This window comes from Corapipo altera, unplaced genomic scaffold, assembly GCF_003945725.1.
Source record: "Corapipo altera isolate COAL_440 unplaced genomic scaffold, ASM394572v1 193, whole genome shotgun sequence".
NCBI classification, from domain to species: domain Eukaryota; kingdom Metazoa; phylum Chordata; class Aves; order Passeriformes; family Pipridae; genus Corapipo; species Corapipo altera.
The window spans coordinates 143,323-162,047 of NW_020884996.1; the positions used below are offsets into that span (position 1 = coordinate 143,323).

The 18,725-nt window shown below is 48.5% G+C and overlaps 1 protein-coding gene across 2 annotated transcripts in view; it reads left to right on the forward strand.

Annotated features, from left to right (window-relative positions):
• Positions 1-3,674: 3,674 nt before the first annotated feature.
• UHRF1 (ubiquitin like with PHD and ring finger domains 1) overlaps positions 3,675-18,725 on the forward strand; it is a 16,738-nt gene continuing 1,687 nt past the window's right edge. The window contains exons 1-16 of one of the 2 annotated variants that reach the window (XM_027666643.1): positions 3,675-3,725; positions 4,339-4,501; positions 8,054-8,317; positions 9,478-9,650; positions 10,025-10,240; positions 11,017-11,123; positions 11,292-11,478; positions 12,366-12,489; positions 12,579-12,686; positions 13,436-13,540; positions 14,821-14,927; positions 15,647-15,809; positions 16,297-16,434; positions 16,795-16,906; positions 17,039-17,196; positions 17,518-17,616. In XM_027666643.1, the coding sequence (XP_027522444.1) occupies positions 4,349-4,501; positions 8,054-8,317; positions 9,478-9,650; positions 10,025-10,240; positions 11,017-11,123; positions 11,292-11,478; positions 12,366-12,489; positions 12,579-12,686; positions 13,436-13,540; positions 14,821-14,927; positions 15,647-15,809; positions 16,297-16,434; positions 16,795-16,906; positions 17,039-17,196; positions 17,518-17,616 (2,214 nt within the window). In that variant the 5' untranslated portion in view covers positions 3,675-3,725; positions 4,339-4,348. The remainder of the gene's footprint in view (positions 3,726-4,338; positions 4,502-8,053; positions 8,318-9,477; positions 9,651-10,024; positions 10,241-11,016; positions 11,124-11,291; positions 11,479-12,365; positions 12,490-12,578; positions 12,687-13,435; positions 13,541-14,820; positions 14,928-15,646; positions 15,810-16,296; positions 16,435-16,794; positions 16,907-17,038; positions 17,197-17,517; positions 17,617-18,725) is intronic. The other variant, XM_027666645.1, reaches the window with a different exon arrangement.

An 18,725-nucleotide genomic window follows, 5' to 3' on the forward strand; every position in this document is an offset into this window, starting at 1 on the left:
CTTTCCAGCAGCTCACCTGAGTTCTCCAGCCCCTGTTCCCTTTCCAGGCCCTTCTTTCTTTCCAGCAGCAGCCCTGGGTCCCTCAGCCCCTGCTCCCCTTCCAGCAGCTCATCCAACCTCCCATCAGGGCAGGTGGTGGCAGGTTCCTGCTCCCCTTCCAGCTGCTGTGCCCTCGTGCAAGGGAACAGTTCCTGGCTGCTCTCCCAGTACTCCAGTTCACCTTTCTGCTGCTTTTCAGGCTGCAGGATGGTTTCCTGCATGCCCAGCTGCTCCTCCCTCTGCTCCTGCACTTTTGCCTCCTACCTGAGGTAGAGGTGAGGTGGGGTCATTTAATGCTGGTTGGTTTTGGGGGGTGAGGGAGGGGATGTCACCTGGGCCTGCCAAATGTGTCCCCTCCATCTCAGGCCCTTGCTGAGACCCCTTCTTTTGCTTCCCCAGAGACACAGGGCCTCCTTTGCACTCCCCAGTCTTGGAGTTTGGCCAAGCTTTACCCCAGTTCTTTTGGAAATTGGACTCTGGATCGTCCCAGAAAACATGTGGGAACTGGAACACACCTGCACTGCTCCCCCTTTCCTGTGGCCCCACTGCTTCCCCTGGGGGAAGGTTTCTCACTGTGCTCCGTGTGACAGGACTGAATCATCCCTTGGCCTTGGGAACAGCTATGCAAGGAATATGTGTTTGTAAAAGCATAAACGTCAGTGTCCTGCTTTTGACTGGGATGGAGTTAATTTTCCTCCCAGTAGCTGTGTTTTGGGTTTAGTATGGGAGCAACGTCGATAACACACCGATGTTGTGGTTGCTGCTGAGTTGTGCTTACTCTGAATCAAGGAATTCTCAGTTTCCCAGGGGCTCAAGGAGCTGGGGGGGAGCACTGCCAGGACAACTGAGGGATATTCCATTCCATAAACACCCTGCCCAGTAGAGAAACAGGGAAGGGGCCAATTGGGGCCAATCCCCCTGCTGTGGGACGAGTCAGTGGGTGCTGAGCAACTGTTGTGCAGCTCTTGTTTCTCTTGGGTTTCATTCCTCCCTTTCTCCTTTTCAGTAAAATTATTAGAATTATTATCATTACTATTATTATAATTCTTCTTCATCCAAGGCTTGTTTTAATCAGCTGGTGGTTGCCATATACAGGCCTGGACTTTGGTTTCTCCTAAAACAATGTGCCAAAACTTCACTTTGAGCCATAGTCCTATGGCCTGGGAGCCTGTCAGAACTTTGTCCTGCTAAGTGCATCTCTTTGGAAATGAATCCAACAATTCTTTAAGGTTCCCTAAACTGAACTGGATGTCCCTGCTGGCAGAATTCATATTGTTTCCTCATACCAGGTGGGAAAACAGTGTTTTCAGTCAGAATTGGAACTCCAAAGGAAAGAAAGGCCTGAAACAGTCCAAAAGGGAGGAAAATAAAGCTCATCACTGCATTACAACCCAGTCATGTTCCTTATTCTGACAGTTTGTGGACACTTGATCCTCCCAGGGCTTTATCTCACTGAGTTCTGTGTAAGCTACTCCAGCTTTAGTAGAAGAGGGGACCTTAAGAGCAGAGCATAAATAATTTAACCTCTAATGAAGTCAATGTTCCACTACTAAAATGATCTAGAATTGAGCCATATTTTAAGTTTCATTGAACCTTAATTTAAGTGGCTTGGGGCCCCAGCTGAAGAGTGTGTAGGATGCACCACCATGTTTGCTGTGTGGGGATTCACTGAATGAGTAAAAACTTCTCTAGAAAGTGGGGGCTGCTTGTTTCTTGGCTCTGATGGTTCCAGGGTTGCTCTTTTCCTTAGAAATTGTGGGAGGTCTTTCCATGAACAGTCCTGTGTCTTAGAGTAAGACCCTGATCCCCTGCTGGGATGGGAAAGAGGCCGTGTGGGGATGACACACATGGAGACACGTGTGTGGTTCTTAAATAGGCCTGAGATGGGATCCTAGTGGGGGTCTCTGGTCAGACCCCCCCTGCAGTGCTGCCTCCAGCTCTGGGATCCCAAAATAAGGATGTGGAGCTGCTGGAGTGAGTCCAGAGGAGGCCACAGAGCTGCTCCAAGGGCTGGAGCCCCTCTGCTCTGCAGCCAGGCTGGGAGAGCTGGGGGTGCTCACCTAGAGAAGGCTCCAGGGAGACCTGAGAGCCCCTTCCAGTGCCTAAAGGGGCTCCAGGAGAGCTGGAGAGGGACTGGGGACAAGGGCCTGGAGGAACAGGACACAGGGAATGGCTTCCCACTGCCAGAGGGCAGGGTCAAATGGGATATTGGGAAGGAATTCCTCCCTGCCAGGTCTGTAACACCCGAGAGCCCTCTCAGGCTGTGGTAGGTCAAGGTTAAGCCTCCAGAGCATCTACAAGGGATAAAAGTGACTTTTTGGGAAAGCAAAGCCTTGGGCTGTGGGAGGAAATGAAGCCTGACTGCTGCAGGTCGCAGGTCAGACCCAAGGCTTTGTGCCCTGACACCACCAAACCTTCAGCGCTGATCTCCTCTAGGCCAGCGACTCCCAACTGGGCCGTGGGATCCCCAGCAGATCCCAAGGAAGCAGCGGAGCGCGGCAGAGGCGCCGCCGGCAGACCCTGGGCTGGGAAGGCTCCGCATCCCGCCGATTTTCCATGTTTTTAGCGCCCGAGGTGAGCTCTGTGGGCGCCTTGTGGGGGGGGAGAACACGGGAAACACGGCTCTGCCTCTGCCTTCCGCGCGCCTCGTGTTCCCTTTGTCCGGCCGGCGGCTCCCGGAACTGTTCCGGCAGCGCCATTCCCGCGTCCCCACCCCGGCGTCTCTCCCCCCCTCTCTCAACCACCAGTTTTCCTGCTTTTATCCCTTCTGTCTTTCCTCTTGGCTCACGCTTCGCCCCATCCAACGGGTGTTTTAAGCAGAACGTTTTTAATTTCCGATTTCCTCGTGGCATCAGTTTTTGGGGACAAACGCTGGACCGGCCCTTTCTGGCGGCTCACGCGGCCACGCCACGGCCCTGCCGTGTCACCCAGGCCCTGCTCGTCACCCAGGCCACATTTTTCCCGAGCAGGACCCTACACCAGCCCCAGAAGCCCCTCCTAAGAGCTCTTGGCCTTGGGAAGTTAGAGCCCTTTTGCGGATTCTTTGGATTATTCCGATTATTCGCATTATTCGGTTTATTCGGATTATTTGCATCACGTAGGGCCTGGAGCCCCCCCAGAGGGGTCGGTAGGGCCTGGAGCCCTCCTGGGGTGGGTTAGAGGGGTGGAAGGGGTGGGACCCCTCGGGTGGGGTGCACTCAGAGGGGAGTCATTGGGGTCCCCTCTCCCACTGGGGCTCTCCAGGGCCAGTTTTTAAGACAATAAATGGACAGTTTAGGACAATGAGGGGTGATGGATCCTGTTGCCTTGGCAATTTGGGGAGGGTTTCCACCCCCGCGCAGCGGAGCCGGGGGGGGGCACTGAGTCATCAGCCATGTCGCTGGCTGGGCGATCCCCTTTGCAGCCCCAAGAGCGCCGGTTCCAGCGGGTGTTTTCTCGGTCCCGTCCTCCCCCCTTTCCCCCCCCCACTTCCAAACCCGGACGGGGGGGTGTGGGGGGGTTCGGCGGCCCCGCCCCGCGCGCGCGTTCCCGCCACCGGCGGCCAATGGGCGCGCGCGGGGCGCGCACGGGGCTTTTCCGCGCCAAACTCCAAAGCCCGCGGGAGAGCGCGGGCGGCACCGGCTCCAGCACCGCCACCGGGGATCCCCCCACAGGGAACCCCCCCCAACCCCGGCACCGCCGCCCCCGTGAGTCCGCCGGACCCCCCACCCACCCGAGACCTCCCCAAACCCCGGCGAGTCCGCCGGACCCCTCCTCCAAATCCCGGCACGGCCACGCAGGTGAGGCCGCCGGAATCCCTTCCAGACCCCCCAAACCCCAACGAGTCCGCCGGACCCCCCCCAGCCACCCGAGACCCCCCCAAAACCCGGCACCGCCGCCCCGGTGACACCGCCCGGCTTTTCCCGCGGTGGGAAGCCAAGCGGGTGCGGTGCCGGGGTGGGGTGGGCGGAGGGTCCCTGGGGTGCCCGTGTGCCCCCAGCCCCGCCGGCGGAGTGTGACGGCCCCTTTAAGAGCACGCGCTGCCCCCCCCGCCCCCCCCTTCCCTCATTTACATGATCGCGCGAGACCCGGCGCGTGGGCGCGGCGGGCGCGTTTCAATTGTGGCGCGCGAGTCGCGAGCGGAGCCGTTAGGCTCCCGCGTGGGGGGGGGCGGAGCCTGCCCGGCGGCGGCCAATCAGCGCGCGGGCCGGCCGGGCCGGCGGCCAATGGCGGGCGGCCGTTGCGGGAGGGCGGCGGGGCCGCGGGAGCCGCCCCGGAGCCGCCGCCTGAGCGCGGGTCCCGCATTCCCGGGGGGAGCAGCGCCGGCGCCATGTGGATCCAGGTGCGCACCATGGACGGCACCGAGACCCGCCGCGTGGACTCGCTCTCCAAGCTCACCAAGGTGGAGGAGCTGCGCCTGCGGATACACGAGGTGTTCGCCGTGGAGCCCCCGCGGCAGCGGCTCTTCTACCGCGGCAAACAGGTACCGGCACCGCGGGGCTGGGGGGGCTTTGACAGCATCGCAGCATCAGCGGAGGGGACCCCCCCAACCCTCTCGCCCTCCAGCTGGGGAGGGATGGTTTTATTTATTTTTATTTATTTTTATTTATTTTTATTTGTTCTTTATTTGGTTTTAATTTTTATTTGGTTTTTAATCTATTTTATTTATTTTATTTTTAATTTCCTTTTTAATTTCTTTATTTTTATTCATTTGTTTTGCATTTATTATTTCTATTTCATTTCTTCATATTTCATTTCTTCTTAATTTCCTCCTAATTTCTTCCTTTTTAACGTCTTTCTTTTTTATTTCCAATTTCTTCCTAATTTCTTCCTTTCTAATGTCTTTCTTTTTGATTTTCTTTCTACTTTCTTTTTATCTTTAATTCTTCCTTTATTCCGATTTCTTAATTTTTAATTTCTTTCATTTTCATTTATTTTTATTTCCTTTATTTATTCCCAATGAATTAATTTATCTCTAATTAATCTATTTATCTTAAATTTCTTTATTTATGTCTCGCTGATTTCTTTTCTCTCGCGTGGAAATGGGGTGTTCTGCTGCCATCTAGTGATTCCCCTCCCTGCTCCTCCCGTGGGTTTGCACTGAGAGCAGCCAGCAGGCTTTATTTTCAGTTTTTCCTAATAATTTTCCATCTAACGTGTTGCTTTTCTGCCTTGACATCACCTTTGCAAAGTGTCTGAGCGTTACCAGGTCTTTTTGTTTCATCTTTGGGGTGCTTAAAGTTTCTGAGACTCACAAGTTTTCCTGTTAAAATCCCACTTTTCTTCGTAAATTGGGAGAAGCAGCTCCTGATTTTTGAATTTCTTCAGCTCTGGCATCAAAATCTCGCTGGGTACAGAACCCTTGAGTAGCATTATCTTCTCAACAACACCTTTATGGTTGCTGTTGTACAACTGTTTTCCTCCCTGGGAGTTAAAAAAGCCCCTAAATTAACATTAAAGCCAACTGAAACTCTTTTCAAATACACTTTCCATATCCTGTTTAACCCTGGGCTGCAAAACCTTCGTGCCAAAGGAACTTCTGAGCTGGGCCTTGGTGGATCAAAGGGTTTCATTTCAGAAAGAGCAGTTGAAATGCTGACTGGGCTGGAGCTGGAGAATTTCTTCAAGTGGTTTTTTTTCCACCTTTCCCTCCGTTTTAGGCTGCCCTGAGATCCCTGTAGGTTGTCATTAGCAGGTGTAGGATGTGGGAACACACCTGGATTGGCTTTAATTTAACAAGCTGAGGCACCAGTTGCAGTATAAAAAGAGGCTGGTGGGAAGGTGTAACCTTGAAGGAGTGGTGGGTTTAACCCTCCTTTCTGTTGGGTTAAGGGAGATTTGGGTGCATTAATCACCTGTTTGTGTTGTAAATCAAGTGATAAAGGAGGGGTTGGTCCAGAGTAGGTGCCAGCTGTCAGCCTTGCCCTGAAATCAGTGCAGATAAACCAATTTTATGATGAGTTTTCAGTCAGGATGCACTTGCCCTACAAAGATAATTCCTCCTTGTGCAGCTCCAGGAGTTCTTAGTTCAGCCACAAACATTTCCCCAACCTCTCTTAGTCCTTTTCCCTGCTTACATACTTACATTTTAAGTAGTCCTGTCTAAAACTACTTGTAGTGCATCCTCCAGGATATAGAAAGGTGTGTTGTTGATCTCTGGGAATAGCACTTTGGATGCAAGCACAGATAATGAGACTACTAGTTCTGCCTGCCACCAGCCACACCAATGTCTAGGAGCACAAACTAACAAAAGGAACTTTTTTCATCTGTCAAACAGTGCACCCCAGTGCATAATAGTATGACACAGTGAGAAATTACACCTCTTTAATCATATCTCTGCAGCTTAGGAAAATAAAATAGAAGAAGCAACTAAAGTAAGTGGCTTGTCACTACAGTACAAAGCACTCGTGCTTTGTCTGGCTTTGGGAATCCCTGGAAATGTTCAGTTTCTTATTAAAACTTTTAAACAGGGTTAGAAAACGAGTTGTCAGTTAAAACCTTTCTCCTTTGTTAGAGGTTTGTCTTCAGCTGCTGGTGCTTCTTTCCCGCTGTCCTTTGAACTCCTCTGTGCTTTCCTGTCCCGTTCCTGTCCCAGCTCTCCCGTTTCAGTTTGCACCTGTTGGCACTCTGTGACTGTTGTCCTGTGCTCGTGTTGTTCCCCTGGCTGTGACACTCCTCTTGGCCCAGAAGAAACAACCCATTTCTGGTGGAGTTTTCATCCCTAAACCCAGAAAAAAAGCCCAGATCACTTCCCCTGCACTCAGATTTCCAGGGATTGTTCCGCAGGCATTCGATGCCATAAATCAGAACTGAATTATCATAGTCATTCCTGTGAAGTGTAAATTTTTGTGGTTTTTGCCCTGCTTCCCCCCCTGATAGAGAACAAAGCTCCAGGGATTGCTTTTTCTCGTGGTTTGGGCTGGAAGGGGACGATCATTTCCTGTATAATTTCTTAGTCAGACCTTAAATATGTGGGGAAGCTTGTCTGAACTTCTGACTGCTCCGAGGGCTCCACTCTTACATGTTAACCCTAAAATGCTTGTGCTCCTTAGAGCTCATGAGAGACCTATTTGTGCCTCTGCACTTCTCCTTTTGCAGGGGCAGGGTCTTGATTTGACTACATCCAGTGCCAGACTTGCCAAATAAACTCTCAGAATTACAGGGCTTGTGAAATTAGGACAAGCCAAAGAGAGATTAGGTGGTTTCAAGTTGAATTGGGTCTTTTTCTGATTTTACTTGCAAAATGGAAAAATTGTGTGTTGGCCTGGAAAAAAGTGGGTGATTAACTCTTTGGCTTCTGCTCAATGCCACAATTAGTGGAGGTGGTGTAAGAATCTGAATTATACACAATTACAATATAAAGACCACTCTGTGTTAGCGTTCAGGATGTGTCTGAATTAAGGAAGGAATAATTCCTTTTTTATTCTGTAGGTAACATGTAATTATCTTCAGATCCTGATGGGAACGTTGGAGATCTGTATTCCTTTAAGTTCTTCTTCCCAGAAGTGATATTTCTAGGGAAATGTGCTGCAAAACCACCTCTCAGAGGTGGTTTTAGTGGTAACTGTAAATACATATGTCATGGTAGAGATAGTTGTGATTGTGTGTATAATGTGTTATAGTATTTATTTGTACAGTCATTGTAATATATTCCCTTTCCCCCATTAAGAGTCTGGTTGTGTTTTGTCTGGAAAAACCCATCTCACATTGGGTTGAGATGTGGGAGGGGGAATGGAGTTAGGGAATTGGATTTTGGGGCTATCTCAAACCATGACAGTCTGGTAACAACTCCACTGCAACATGGAAACCTTGCTCTTGTTACTTGTGGAGCCTTTGAAAAAAAGTAAGAAAACCAGTAATAAAATAACAAGAACACCAATGTAACAGTAAGTGTGATGGTGAAGAGCTGCCCAGGGAGTGACTGTGGATGGTTTTAAAGCCACGTGGTCTTTCCTGGCACGTGGAGACCATTCCAGCGGGAAGGTTTGGAAGGGGGAGGAGGGAATAACCAGCTGGTTTGGTGCTTTCCCTGCAGATGGAAGATGGTCACTCCCTTTTCGATTACAGCGTGGGACTGAATGATATTGTTCAGCTCCTGGTCAGACAAAGCCCAGCAGTGCTTCCTGCTGTGAGCAAGGAGAAGGATTCCGAGCTCTCCGACACCGACTCCGGCTGCGGCTCCGGCCAGAGCGACTCTGACAAGAGCTCCCACAACGGGGAGGGTGCCCTGGAACTGGAGGGCCAGCCCAGCACAGCAGCACAACCTGACTGGACCCACCCTGTCTTTGGCCTCTATAAGGTGAGTTCATCTTCAACTCTATAAGGTGAGTTCATCTCTTCAACTACCTGAAGGGAGGTTATAGCCAGGTGGGGGTTGGTCTCTTCTCCCAGGCAACCAACAATAGGACAAGGGGACATGGGCTCAAGCTCTGCCAGGGGAGGTTTAGGTTAGATGTTAGGAAGAAATTCTTTACAGAGAGGGTTATCAGGCATTGGAACGGCCTACCCAGAGAGGTGGTGGATTCACCATCCCTGGAGGTTTTTACAAAGAGATTGGACGTGGCCCTTAGTGCCATGATATGGCACTAAGTAATTGGAGTTGGATCAGGGGTTGGACTTGATGATCTTGGAGGTCTTTTCCAACCCAATCTATTCTATGATTCTATGATTCTATGATTCATCAAAAAAAACCTTAAAATTCCTCAGAATCTCCCCTTGGGTGGGAATTGTTCCTCCGCGTTTGAGAATTCCTGAAAATCCTTTATGCCCCAATTGTGTGGTAGTTCCTTTTTTTTTTTTTTTCCCTCTTAAACCCTCTCAACAACAAAGACAACAATACCAACAGACCCACAAACCCACAAAATGCGACACGTCCTTGGTCAAAATATTTCATTTTTTTTCATTTTATCCTTTGAACTAAAACTACAATACATTAATTGATTGTAAAAAAAAAACAAACCAAAAAACAAACCAACCAACAAAAAGGCATTCAGAGTGCCTGGTTTGATTTTTAAAAATTTTCCCAATATTTTTGCTTGGAGTCACTACATTTGCCAAAGCTGAAACTTTTCTTGAATGAACAAAAGAAAATCTCCAGCAGCTGTTGAGAATCATTTTACTTGTGTGTCTCAATGGGTTTTATTACAGATCTAGTGATGTCTTTGCCAGGCTGTGAGCAAGACAGTTTGAAAGTCTGCTACAGACTAAGCAAGAATGGTTTGTGCTTGCTAAGAAACCTGGTGGTGTAAAATGGATTTATAATCTTTTAAGTTCAACCTGAGCAGACAGGAGGGCTGCACAGGATCAGGAAAGCAAAGGAAATGTTAATTTTTAAGACTTATATGTAAACATCTTGATAGTGGTGAGGTTCCTGAGGTGATGAAAGCTTTGAGTAGGTTTGGAAATGGATGGTTGGTTTGAAAATCCCCTTTGGTGAGCTGCAGTCTTTGCTCTGTGTAGATCAACGACTTGGTGGACGCCCGGGACACGGACATGGGAGCGTGGTTTGAAGCCCAGGTCGTGAATGTGACCAGGAAAAAACCTCCCAGGGAAGGAGCTGAGAGCTGCACAGACCCTGAGAGGCCCCCAGCTGTCCCTGAGGAAGATGTGATCTATCATGTCAAATATGACGAGTGAGTTCTCTGCCTTCTCGGCTCATAAAGTCATTTTTGGTCACGATGTTGATGGGGAATTTTAGTGCAGAGATCCACAAGTTAAACCAGGGGTTGTGTCACTGTGAGGTTGTTTTACAGTTGGAGTTCCAGGGGTACTGGAATCGTGTTTTTTTGGAAATATGAAATGCTGTTATCCAAATTAAATGGGATGCATGAGCAGCAGTGTTGGACTGTTTGGTTCTGGCTGTGTCTGTGGGGGAGCAGGAGATTTTATTCTTGATGTTATTCTTGTGTTGCACATCAAAATCAACCTGTCTGGATAAAATCCATCGCTTCTCAAACTGAATTTGAATCTGATTTTCCTTCTCTGTCCCTCCATCCCTCCCTCCAAGTTATCCAGAGAATGGAGTGGTGCAGATGAGCTCCAGTAACGTTCGGGCCCGGGCACGGACTATTCTGAAGTGGCACCAGCTGGAAGTAGGACAGGTGGTGATGGTCAACTACAACCCTGATGAACCAAAAGAGAGGGGCTTTTGGTATGATGCTGAGATCCTGCAGAAAAGGGAAACAAAAATGACCAGGGAGATCAATGCAAAGATCCTACTTGGGTAAGCAAATCCATCACGTGGAATAAATTGAATTTCCCCAACTCTTCTTAAGGTCTCAGTGAGGTCAAGAAGGTTTCACGAGGTCTCAGTGACTCAAGAAATGGTGCAACAGAAGTGCTGGGGAGAGGTGAGAAGTGGCCTGTCCTTTTTGGGGGACTGACTTCTTCATGCTGCAGTTTTGATTAAGTTCCACTGAGGAATTGGACACTTTAAGGAATCACAGAAGATGCTGTTCCATGGATTCCCTCGATGCTGAGAGGATGTGAAGCCCCATATTCAAACAAAAGCATTGTTTATGTGCTAATTATCCATTATGGCTTCACAATGTAATATTTTGTGGAGGTATGATAATGTAGAACAAACCCTAATTTTATAAAAGTGATGAAAAGTTACTCCAGTTCTCTCCTTGGAGACTTTCAACTTCAGGAAAAAAAAAGGATATACTTTTTTAAAGTTTTAGATAATTTTCACAGGGTTACCAGAATATTCCTTTTTTTTTTTTTTCCCCTCTCACCACAGGGATTTTGTTTTCTTTTAACTATAAAATACAAGAAGAATCAGTCTGGAATATACTTGAGGGGAGGCAGAACAGTCACTAATGATAGTTGGGATGCTCTGAGTGCTTGGAATCTCACTGAGACAAAAGGGGATACCCTCTAATTGCACAAAAATGATTTGATTCTTAACACCAGAGCAGTCTGGTACATGCACAGCTGTGAACTCCTGCTCTGGGATACTTTCAAAGTCTGATCTCTTTTACTTTCCTCAACTCACAGGGAAGCTGGTGACTCCTTGAACGACTGCACAATCATGTTAGTGGATGAAATCTATAAAATTGAGGAACCAGGCACTGCTTCCCCCATCCCAGCTGGAACACCAAAACGTGAGTCTTGGGGAGCTCTTGCATGTCTGTGTTACCCTGGGATGTTCTGCTGATTGTCCTTGTGAGGATCAAAGGTCTGAGAGTCTCATGACACGTTTAGTTGTGCCTCCTTCAACTATTTTCATTGGATCTTGACCCTTTCTGACTCTGCTTTCTGTTTGCTCACAGGACAGAGTGGACCTGTGTGTAAAGCCTGCAAGGACAACCCAAACAAGACCTGCAGAGTCTGTGCTTGTCATATCTGTGGAGGGAAACAAGATCCAGACAAGCAGCTCATGTGTGACGAGTGTGACATGGCTTTCCACATCTACTGCCTCAACCCTCCCCTCAGCAGCATCCCAGATGATGAGGACTGGTGAGTTCTGGGGGTGGGGGTGTGTGTGGTGTCACAATTACCACCTAATTAGGAGCAGAAAGGGAGGTCTGAGGCTTGAAGCTGCCCTTTGGTGGCAATATTGTGACTGCACAGGTGTTTGTGCGTTTTGGGGTTTTTTTTGGTGGGACTTCATAGCTTTCCTTGGGCTTATGACAGTAGGTTTTAGGCCAGTGGCTTGCAACTTTTCCTAGTTTTGGGATCTGGATGCCTGTTTTCTGTACCTACCTAAGGCCAGGTTGGGAAGAAATTCCTCCCTGGGAGGGTGGGGAGGCCCTGGCACAGGTTGCCCAGAGAATCTGTGGCTGCCCCATCCCTGGGAGTGTCCAAGGCCAGGTTGGATGAGCTTGGAGCAACCTGGGCTAGCAGGAGGTGTCCCTGCCCGTGGCAGGGAGTGGAATGAGATGAACTTTAAGGTCCCTTCCAAATCCCAAATGAGAACCTGATACCAGGAGGCTTCTCTTGTGCAGTGGCTTTCCTGGGTCACTCTGGGCAGTCTCCAGGCCCCATTATCAGATTAGACTGGTGACAGACACTGGTTTGTATATGAAATACATACAGGGACAGCTACAGATAGTGAAATGCAGCTTTCAATACACATATAGATAGTAAAATACACTGTTTTATTCCCTCTGCCCTCTTTCAGCATTATATACAATGATTTTATGATAGAGCTGTTTTCCTGGCACATCAGCAGTGGCTTAGAAGGTGCTGCAAGGACAGCAGCTGATACAGGCCTAATTCCAGTATGGAGAGGTTCCATGTCCTGTCTAGTTTCACATGAGAAATTGTAACATAACTCAGTATATTTTGATGGAATTATCTTTTTAATTCAAGGCTTTGCTACTTGTTATTTTCACTGACTTCAGGTATTGCCCCGAGTGTCGAAACGATGCCAGTGAGGTGGTTTTAGCAGGAGAGAGATTAAAAGAAAGCAAAAAGAAGCAAAAGATGGCATCTGCCAACTCATCCTCGAGGAGAGACTGGGGCAAGGTCAGTTCAGAGCTGTTTTACTCTCAAAATCAGTGTGTGTTGTTGTTAAATCCCTTTGGATTCTTGGCTCATTGGTCTCTCTGACCCAGGGCATGGCGTGTGTCGGCCGCACCAAGGAATGCACCATCGTCCCCTCCAACCACTATGGACCAATCCCTGGCATTCCCGTTGGCACCATGTGGAAATTCAGAGTTCAGGTAGGAAGCTGAATCCTGGCTTGAAAAATTGGAAAAAATGGGAATGGTCCAGCTCTTACAAGAAACAGTTAATCTCGGAGTGTGTGTCCCTGGATGTGTAAGTGCAGGAGGGAAAGAATTCTGGCTTTGTCTGGATCAAGTGTTCCAGAACTAAAGTTGTGTTGTCCAGGCCTATCAAGTGCTGGTTTATTTTTCTTTAGTGCTCTTTTTGGTAACTCAAAAACCCCAAAGCAAACAGATTTGTTTCCAGGAGTTTGTCCTGGAGTTCTGTAGTATCTCCCACTGTTCCCCTGGAAAGATTCTCTCAAATATTTACATATATTTAAAAAAATAAGGTTTCTCATCCTGTTAGAAAGTTGGGGAAATAAAAAGCACTGACCTATCCAGATCTTTTTTTAAGCATTAGGTGAAGGTTGCTGTTACAAGTCTTTCAAAACCAATCCCTTTATACAAATATTTAATATCTGTATTACTCCTAAATCCCTGGAGCTTTTTAATAAGCAATCTCAGTAAGATCCAAATTTCTAAATTCACATCACAAAACTTACCCACCTGTTGAATTGACTGAAATACTCGATGGCTCATTTTTTTTTGGAGCATTTTTATTTTTCTTTCCTCTACCTGGAGCTTTTTGGAGGACAGTGGTGAGAGCAGTTTCAACCCAAACCTGAAGTAGTATTTAGTTCAGTTCCAAGGCCAAGGGGTGATCATGTTGTTTGGAGCCTTGCAAACTGTTTCTGGTTTTCCAGGTGAGCGAATCTGGAGTGCACAGGCCCCATGTTGCAGGGATACATGGCAGAAGCAATGATGGGGCCTATTCCTTGGTCCTGGCAGGAGGCTATGAAGATGACATTGTAAGTAAATTTTGATTATTTATGCCCAGAACCAAACGAACTTGTTAAAACAAAGACTTGGCCTTAGTTACTTTTTACACTCCACATCAGACACTTGCCCATCTTCACTTAATTTTCTTCAGAAGAAAATTAGGCAAGGAAAAACTACAGTACAAATGTGCCAACCTGAGCAACAGGATCATCTAAACTAAGTTAAATATCCCAGTGTCAGCTTTTAATCTCAGAATCCTCAGCTGCCTTTTCAGGGTCCCCATTGCACCCACAGTTTGAGCAGAGTCTCGTGGTCTGTGCTGCCAGATCTTCACTTCCAGGAGATCCTGTGTGAGCCATGTGAGGTCCTTGGCACTGCTCAGGGGTGGGACAAGACAACAGTTGTCACCCTGACTCTGCTCTCCTGGCAGTCTCAGGGAAGGACCACAGACTGAACTTGGGAGATTAAACACAGGAAGCATAGAATCATGGAATCACAGAATCATGGAATCAGCTGGGTTGGAAAGGACCTCTGAGATCATCAAGTCCAACCCTTGATCCAACCCCACTGTGGTTCCCAGCCCATGGCACTGATGCCACATCCAGTCTCAGCTTAAAAACCTCCAGGGATGGAGAATCCACCCCTTCCCTGGGCAGCCCATTCCAATGGCTGAGCACCCTCTCTGCAAAGAAATTCTTCCTAATCTCCAACCTAAACCTCCCCTGGCACAGCTTCAGACTGAGCCCTCTTGTCTTGCTGATGGTTGCCTGGGAAAAGAGACCAACCCCCCCCGGCTCCCCCCTCCTGTCAGGGAGTTGCAGAGAGTGAGGAGGTCTCCCCTGAGCCTCCTCTTCTCCAGGCTGAACAGCCTCAGCTCCCTCAACCTCTCCTCACAGCACTTGTGCTCCAGTCCCTTCCCCAGCCTCGTTGCTCTCCTCTGGACCTGCTCCAGCCCCTCAATGTCCTTCCTGAGCTGAGGGCCCAGAACTGGACACAGCACTCCAGGGGTGGCCTCACCAGCGCTGAGTCCAGGGCAAGAATCACTTCCTTGGACCTGTTGGCCACACTGTTCCTGAGCCAGGCCAGGATCCATTGGCCTTCTTGGCCACCTGGGCACACTGTGGCTCCTGTTCAGCTCCCTGTCCATCCCCACTCCCAGCTCCCTTCCTGCCTGGCTGCTCTCCAGCCCCTCTGTCCCCAACCTCTTCCCTTGTTTTGAGAAAACCCTTTCAAACCCGCTTGATTTTGCCCTTCTGCTTTTACTGAGTTGTTTTTGTGAGTGTGCCAAACCCATCCATGTGCATTTCAGGATCATGGGAATTCCTTCACCTACACAGGGAGCGGAGGGCGGGACCTGTCTGGGAACAAACGCACGGCAGAGCAGTCCTGTGACCAAAAACTCACCAACATGAACAGGTTGGCAACACTTGTGCTCCATCCTAACCTCAGTACCTGGCAGCTTGTCACCATCAGGAATTGTTTGTATCCAAGGAAAAACTGTCAAGATTGGGGCTGGGCTGGGCTGTGGGCTGCAGTGAAAAACTGTGGAATGAAGTACTAGAGGCTCTCAAAGATGAACTGGTATATCCTGCTTTTTATCCCCAGAAATAGAGGGACTTTATCCTCCGAAATAAAGGGATGACTGTAGCTGTGCTGTCCCTGGATACAAACCTTGGCTGCATCAAAGAAAAAACCTCAGACCTACATTGGTTTTATTTTAGTGTGGACATCCCCATTATCAGTTGGATAATGGAAATGCTTCTCTCAGTGCACTCTGATGGGACTGAACTGTAACTGGTATCAGTGTCACATTTAATATTGGCTGAATCTTGAGCCACAGGGGAGTAAATTGGTGCATGTAAGTAAGTTTTCATGCTCTCTCCTGAAGGCCTTTACAGCCCATGGTCACCTTGGGAGACCAGACCATTTGTAAGCCTAAAAATAAGCGTGGGCTTGAGTGGAGGGGGTGGTCTGTGCTGGTGCATTAGGGTAATGTCATGAATAATTAAAACGTGCCCCCCATCAGGAGGGTTAATTACTGTCTGCAGAGTTCTTGCTGTTACACGAGTGGTGTCAAAGTGGAGTTATTTAAGGCAAACTGGTAAATGCCCTGAGTTGACTGGAGTGTGTTGCAGAGCTCTGGCTCTGAACTGCAGTGCCCCCATCAACGACAAGCACGGAGCAGAAGCCAAGGACTGGAGGGCTGGGAAGCCCGTCCGGGTGGTCAGGAATGTCAAGGGAGGCAAACACAGCAAATACGCCCCTGTGGAAGGCAACAGATACGATGGGATATATAAGGTAAGGAGGTTTGGGAATGCACTGGCTGAATTGGGAAGAGATCATGGAATCAGAGAATCAGCTGGGTTGGGAGGGACCTCTGAGATCATCAATCCAACCCTTGATCCAACCCCGCTGTGGTTCCCAGCCCATGGCACTGATGCCACATCCAGTCTCATCTTAAAAACCTCCAGGGATGGAGAATCCCCCACTTCCCTGGGCAGCCCATTCCAATGGCTGAGCACCCTCTCTGCAAAGAAATTCTTTCCAATATCCAACCTAACCCTCCCCTGGCACAGCTTCAGACCGAGCCCTCTTGTCTTGCTGATGGTTGCCTGGGAAAAGAGACCAACCCCCCCCTGGCTCCCCCCTCCTGTCAGGGAGTTGCAGAGAGTGAGGAGGTCTCCCCTGAGCCTCCTCTTCTCCAGGCTGAACAGCCCCAGCTCCCTCAGCCTCTCCTCATAGGAGGGTTTTCCAGTGTGTGATGGACTCACTCTGACTTTTCCAGGTGGTGAAATACTGGCCCGAGACAGGGAAATCTGGATTTTTGGTGTGGCGTTACCTGCTCAGGAGGGACGATGAAGAACCTGCTCCTTGGACCAAAGAGGGAAAGGACAGGATGAAAAAACTTGGCCTAACAATGCAGGTACTCCCTTGGCACATCACCTGGACACTGACCTTGATGGATAGGAGGAATTTTTCTGTTCCATGCTCTTACTGAGGATGATCCTTATGTTACAATTCAGACTGAGGGGGGCACAAGTTCTTCCATTCCTGTGAGATTTTTTTTTTCTTTGTACATCAGGAGGCTGGAAGGGGAAAAACTCACTTTTTTTTCATACAAAGTTTCCATAAATGCTTCAATAAGAACAGGGATGTGTTGCTTAAAATAGATGAAAACTGCCCCTGGAGCAGTTCTCCAGAGGTCAACCTTGGACCTGTGTTGGTCTGTTAAGCCTGAACTGGTGTGTCTGCATTGGATGCTCTTTGTTTTCTTTCCTTGTAGTATCCTGAAGGATATTTGGAAGCTGTTGCAAATAAAGATAAGGAAAAAGAAAATAGTGGAGAGGATGAGTTCGATACCCCGGGGAAAGGAAAGAGGAAAAGGAAATCAGCAGGTTTGTGGAGTAGGCAAGTGGATATAGAAAGCCTTGTAGGTTTTTTTGTGCATTTTACTTAATGACTCTTTTCTGGTGGTTTTTTTTTAATTTGGTTGTTTAAAAAAAAAAAATCACTGTGTTTTCTTTCAGGTGGGGAGGAAAAACCTGTCACCTCTCCAGCAGGGACCCCAAAGAAAACTAAAGTTGAGCCATACAAGCTGACAGCCCAGCAGAAATCTCTTATAAAAAGTGATGAAGCCAATGAAAAACTGTGGAATGAAGTACTAGAGGCTCTCAAAGATGGACCGGTACATCCTGCTTTTTATCCCCAGAAATAAATGACTTTATCCCCAGAAATAAAGGAACTTTATCCCCAGAAATAAAGGGACAACTGTAACTGTGCTGTCCCTAGGTACAAACCTTGGCTGCATCAAAGAAACAACCTCAGACCTGCGTTGGTTTTATTTTAGTGTGGACATCCCCAGCACATTTAATGTGACCATTTTTACGCTTCAAGATTTACGGGAAAACTTTCCGTGACCGAAATAATCCCTCACATTTAACGTGGGGTGGGCTTCTGGGTTTCAGAGGGTAGTGGCAATAAGTTGATTCCAATGTTGCCTTTCCAGAAATTCCTAAACAAAGTGGAAGAGGCCTTCCTGTGTATCTGCTGTCAGGAGGTCGTGTTCCGGCCCGTCACGACCGTCTGCCAACACAACGTGTGCAAGGTGAGGGAACCTGGGCCCTGCTGAGCTCAGCCTGGAGACAGACCTGGGGAGGGCATGGTTTGGTTGGGAATTTTGCCAGGAATTAGTCCTTTAGCATTGGTGAGGTCTAGAGGGACTTTGGACAAGGGATGGAGGGACAGGACAAGGGGGAATGGCTTCAAACTGCCAGAGCGCAGGGAGAGATGGGATATTGGGAAGGAATTCTTGGCTGAGAGGGTGAGGAGGGGCTGGGATGGATTTCCCAGAGAAGCTGTGGCTGCCCCTGGATCCCTGGAAGTGTCCAAGGCCAGGTTGGAATAACCTGGAATAGTGGAAGGTGTCCCTGCCTATGGCAGAGGGTGGAACAAGATGAGCTTTAAGGTTCTTCCCACCCAAACCCTTCTGGGACTGTAGTTAAATTAAATTGAAACAACAATAAGCATTATGGGCATTATTAATAAGGGGGTGGAACAAGATGAGCTTTAAGGTCCCTTCCAACCCAAACCATTCTATGATATGTGAAAACTCTGATTTGATGGAAGTTCTTTGGCATAGAAAAGTCTGTCTTTTAGAGGAAGTTCCAGTCTTGGGTTGCTACTCCCTGATTCTTTTACAGGGTGTTGAGAGTTTCTCTGAGGGCTCAGTGTCACTGCTGGGGGACTAAGGGGATCTTTAAGGTCCTTTCCAACCCAAACCACTCTGTACCATCTTTACCTGTTCATCTCGACCCAGGCAGTTCCCATTTGGCCTCAGTAGTTTTCGGAAGCTGCCGTGTTGTTCCCCTCTGTTCTCAGGACAGATCCTTCCCTTTCTCTGCTTCTTTATTCCTTCCAACAACCCTTTTTTGACCACTTGGCTTTTATTGGGTTTGATGATGATGAGATGCTGTGGAATCCAACACCATGTTGGGTTCCTGGGAGTGTTGGGGGTGGTGGTTGGAACACACTGAGGTGTGTGGAGCCAAGTTTTCTCTTCACCTCGGCCTTTCCCAGCTGAAAACCTGGAACCACATGTGCCTTAACTGGGAACTCTTGTGTCCCTCAGGACTGTCTGGACAGATCCCTTCCCTTTTTCTGCTTCTTAATCCCTTCCAACAACCCTTTTTTGACCACTTGATTCTGAGAAAGGTG